This window comes from Aptenodytes forsteri, unplaced genomic scaffold, assembly GCF_000699145.1.
Source record: "Aptenodytes forsteri isolate BGI_AS27 unplaced genomic scaffold, ASM69914v1 Scaffold16, whole genome shotgun sequence".
Lineage (NCBI taxonomy): Eukaryota > Metazoa > Chordata > Aves > Sphenisciformes > Spheniscidae > Aptenodytes > Aptenodytes forsteri.
In genome coordinates, this window is record NW_008794753.1 from 3,727,836 (window position 1) to 3,732,483 (window position 4,648).

Below are 4,648 nucleotides of genomic sequence, written 5' to 3' on the forward strand. Positions count from 1 at the left end.
TCAGACTCCTCCCCCTGACTTTCAAGAGAGACAAAGATTACATCATGGTTTTCAAGTACAGAAACATCATATACTAGACTTCTGAGATCATGTCAGGAAATATGGAACCCGATCCTGAGAAGGTATGAAAGATAGCCTTTAATTACTTCTTTTAAAATATTCAATTCGTATGTTGTTCAAAATGTGCTTTATATTTTGCTTTAGAAAAAAATGGGCTCAAAAATGAATTTTGGATTGAAACTTTAAAACTTTCGTGACTCACTCATGCAATACTCGGATGTTTCTTGATTATTCATAATAACATCAATAGGTCTTTCACTTTCAAATTCTTTCTAGTAAAATATAAAAAAAAAATCCTGTGCTAGTTAATGTTTTTCTGGGTTTTTCCACACAACATGTGGGATATCTGCTCTCTCCCAAATGATTCAATTTGCTTTTAAAATACCAAAAAAGTTTAAACACTTCATCTTTTACTTTAGTGGAATTTCCCAGTTAACTGGGATTGAAATCTAATCGCTATATTTGCAGTAAGGGGGCATCTACTAAGAAAACTAAAACCATTTACTAAAGGACAAGAATCTGTCAAGCCTTCCATGTTAATTTGTTTTGCAACTAGAGCGAAACATGGGTAACCTTGAACAGCTTGATTATTCAGAATAACATCAATAGGTCTTTCACTTTCAAATTCTTTCTAGTAAAATATAAAAAAAAAATCCTGTGCTAGTTAATGTTTTTCTGGGTTTTTCCACACAACATGTGGGATATCTGCTCTCTCCCAAATGATGCAATTTGCTTTTAAAATACCAAAAAAGTTTAAACACTTCATCTTTTACTTTAGTGGAATTTCCCAGTTAACTGGGATTGAAATCTAATCGCTGTATTTGCAGTAAGGGGGCATCTACTAAGAAAACTAAAACCATTTACTAAAGGACAAGAATCTGTCAAGCCTTCCATGTTAATTTGTTTTGCAACTAGAGCGAAACATGGGTAACCTTGAACAGAAAAGGGTATAACGAGGCTGTGTCAGACCGAGATGCGGATACCAAGAACGCAAGAGTGGTCACCATCGTTTCTGGGCTCCATCTTGCAAGGGTGCGGGCAGCGCACCTAGGCAGGCAACGGGCTGTGCTGCTGCCAAGAGAGCTGCTACGCTGGGTGCCTCAGGGTGCACGCTGTATTCCTGACACTTGTGCAAGAAACTCTTCAAGAGAATTTCTTAACTATTAAGTATTTGTATGCACAATGTCTTCCGTGGGGTCAAATATCAGATGGAGATCCAGCATTTCTCTGCCATTAATTTTGCCAGCAATGAAAAACACTTTTTTTTTGGGGGGTGGGGATGGGCGTTGTGGGCAGGGAGAGTCAAAGTCAACAACGTAAACAACTTCCATGAACACGGTTATTGGTAGGAATGGATAAACGGTACATTCTTACTAGCTTAAGAGACATGCAGCAGACTTTTGAACCGCAGTTCAGATCCTGGTACTTTAAATAATGGCTTGTACACCAATAAATTCAAGCACTGCTTGATATGTAATTCTCATGGACGTTACAGTACCTCCTTAAACAAATTTAAAATGACATTTAATATCTTATTTCCTATACATAACACATCTTCAATAATTATAAATAAATACTCACATTAGAAGCATTTAATCACATATATACACACAATACTAGTGAACCCCAAATGGCAAACAGATGTTTCTTAAAATGCTAAAACCAATTCAAATTTTCTGAAATCTTGTTAAATTCTTTTTTTGGAATAGTATACCTTGCTGAAAAGCACATCTGCCTATCTGTCAATACATAAGCATGCATTAGAATGGACACATGCTAAAATAACTTATTTTTGTCAGTATCTTAATTTAACTTTGTTTTAGAAGGAAGTCAAAGATCTGTTCAGATTTTAGAAATAGAGAATTATGAGCCTCTGCAGAAGACTTCTCTTAATCCTCAATAATTTAATCAAAACAAGAGAAGAATAACAAAACACCCATACTTGATTCCTTTGGTATGAATTGCTAACTTGATAATTTAAGAAGCAAAAATAGAGAGATACTGGCACCCCTTTTCTTCTTTGCAATTTGTCTCTTCCTGCAGGTGGGAACAGACACTGACAAGAGGAGGAAATGAAATTGTATGAAAGTGCAGTGTGCAACAAACAGTAAAACTGATAATTAAGAATGCCCTTCAGGCATAAAAGTAAAAACTCTGCTTATACTGAAAGATCTGTAGCTGACAAAGGTTACTGGAAGTCAGTAGCTCTGTATTAGTACTGGAAAAAAAAGTATTTCTGTGTATTAGAGCACCCGCCATTCAAAAATGTTTGAATTACAGGCTTACCTAAAGGTTTGCAGATAAGTAATATGGCGAAATTGTGTAAGTGATCTGTTCTACAGCCAAGAATGTCCTGTCTGCTTTCAATACCGCATCTGATGCCGACAAGCTCTGTCAGTACTAGAATTATTTGTAGCGTAGACAGGACTAAGGGACATAATCCCATTTACTGACATATCACTTGAGCAATTAACTTAGACCTCCTGTAAGATTATTTTTAGTTCCACTATAAGGTGCTATCGGGGAGAAGCGGAGAATCCACACAGTCTAGCTTCGGGCATCTAAATGTGACCGTTGGGGGATTAGTCTCCTTAGATTGCAGCGTAGCTCCTGAAAAGAGAGACAAGGTTCTCCTCAAACAGGAATTTGGGGGGTGGGGGAACCTATTTCTCTTGACTACATACAGAGTTTACTTCTTAGCTGAGGTACCCACGTTAGGGCAACGTTGTTTGAACTCCGAATAGCTTCCACTGATCTAATCCTGCTAATTTACATTTTACAGAAGTAACCCGGAACAATATAAATCTGAAGCCTACAACGTCTGACCTTGTAGTAGTCAGTGAGATTACTTACTGTTGGGAGACGAAACGTTTCTTCATACACAGTTGGTTTGGAGGATAAGCCAAGAACAACACCTATGCCTAACAACTGAAGGCTAGCTTTGTAGCATAACTATTTGATCCCAAAATAATGTATTCCCTATCTGCCAAATACCATAACTCATCCACCTTTCTAAATATAGACTTACTCTTTAAAACAACAAAAAGCTTAGAGACAAGTTACACAGAAGGTCTAATAATTCCATTCTTGTAAATCAGAGCACTCGCCAAAGAACAGACTCTCTCTCCCTCCCCTAATGCGAATATCCTACGTGAAATTGTTCCCTTTACTTGACTGCTTGTGTCAATAACCAGTCACCTGTTCCCACTGGCAATAGCAACTGATTTGCGGGCCCATTAGAATCTTCAAACCTTGCCAAACTGACACTTGTTCCTTGCCAAGAAATAAACAGCAGACGCTAGTTTCACAATCTTATAGATAGCATAAAGGCCTGCCATGATCTTTAGCAAATAAATCTTAGGTTCTGCTAAAAATCTTCCAGCAACTTTTCATCCAAGTTATCTCCCCCAAATTTTCTGTACTATCCATATTTTGCAACCAATTATTTGCCTTCAATCCTGTCATATGAGCCTTTCCATGCTTTTTGTCTTTTTTTTTTTAAGCATCTCTACATCATGCCACATCAGTAGCTCTTAGGAGTTTCAGGGTTTCATTGATTGTGACATAATGAATCGTGCAAAATCTTTTGAGTAATTTTTAAGCCCTAGTTACTGGGATTCTCCCCAAGTAACCGTAACCACGCTCCGACAGTCCATCAACATTCTGCCTTTTCCTTCCTCAGGCTTTCACGGGATGCCATCCTTCCTTTGGCAACACTGTGAAGGAGGCACTCCCCAATCATACATGTAGGAAAGCCTGAGCTTAACCTCCTCCTTACAGAGCTTTCCTTCTTTAGCCAGGGTCTGGTGCTTTTCCAGCATGTCCTCGATGCTTTGCTTATGAGTTACTATGTACTTATTGTTGCAACCTCGTGACTTATACTCAGTGTCAAAACGAGGGTCGTGCACTCTCTTCACATCGATGGGAGCCAGCCACACCCCCAGGGAAACATCTTCACTCTGCCACATGTTCAGGTAGTCCCTGCTAAGACGCAAATAGTGCACCAGATCTGCAGAAATCACATAACCACCACCCAGAGCATATGGTAGATAGTAGTCACAGAGCACCCAGGCGCTCTCTTTCCATTTGCCACCAGATTTGACTCGACCGCGGCCAGAAAAGAAGCCCCAATAGAGGCGACGCGGCTCCTTAGCTCTCAGCTCTTCCACGAGCACATCCAAGCGTACGAAGGTATCGTCGTCGGCCTTCAGGGCAAACTGGAAGTCCAGGTGCAGATCCAGCCAGACGTACGTGGCCAGGACTTTAGCAGTCAGGTTCTCGTAGGAATCCCGCAGCTCTGGCAGAAGGAGGAGGTCTCTGTGCCGGCTCTGCTCTAGCTCCAGGCTACGAAGCTCCTCTGCCCCGAGCCCACCTGTGCCGATCACAAAGCGGCTCCAGATGTCATCGTGAGGGGGGCGCCCGGCGGCCGAGAGCCACGTGCTGCGGATGATGCTGCGACGCTCGCTGTACTTGGGGCCACTCGTGATGAGCACGGCCAGGAAGGCGGTCTCCTCAGGGGAGGGCGGCGGGGCTGCCGGGGGATGCGGCCCCCTGGCACCCCGCGGCGGCAGGGCGGCAGGCGGGGTTT

The 4,648-nt window shown here is 41.5% G+C and overlaps 1 protein-coding gene across 1 annotated transcript; it reads right to left on the bottom strand.

The window, feature by feature from the left end:
* Positions 1 to 879: 879 nt before the first annotated feature.
* Positions 880 to 4,646, bottom strand: B3GALT6 (beta-1,3-galactosyltransferase 6; the record flags this gene model as incomplete). Its single annotated transcript, XM_019470717.1, has 1 exon — positions 880 to 4,646. A coding segment is annotated over one exon (900 nt), but the record flags the coding sequence as incomplete, so codon positions are not given.
* Positions 4,647 to 4,648: the final 2 nt, after the last annotated feature.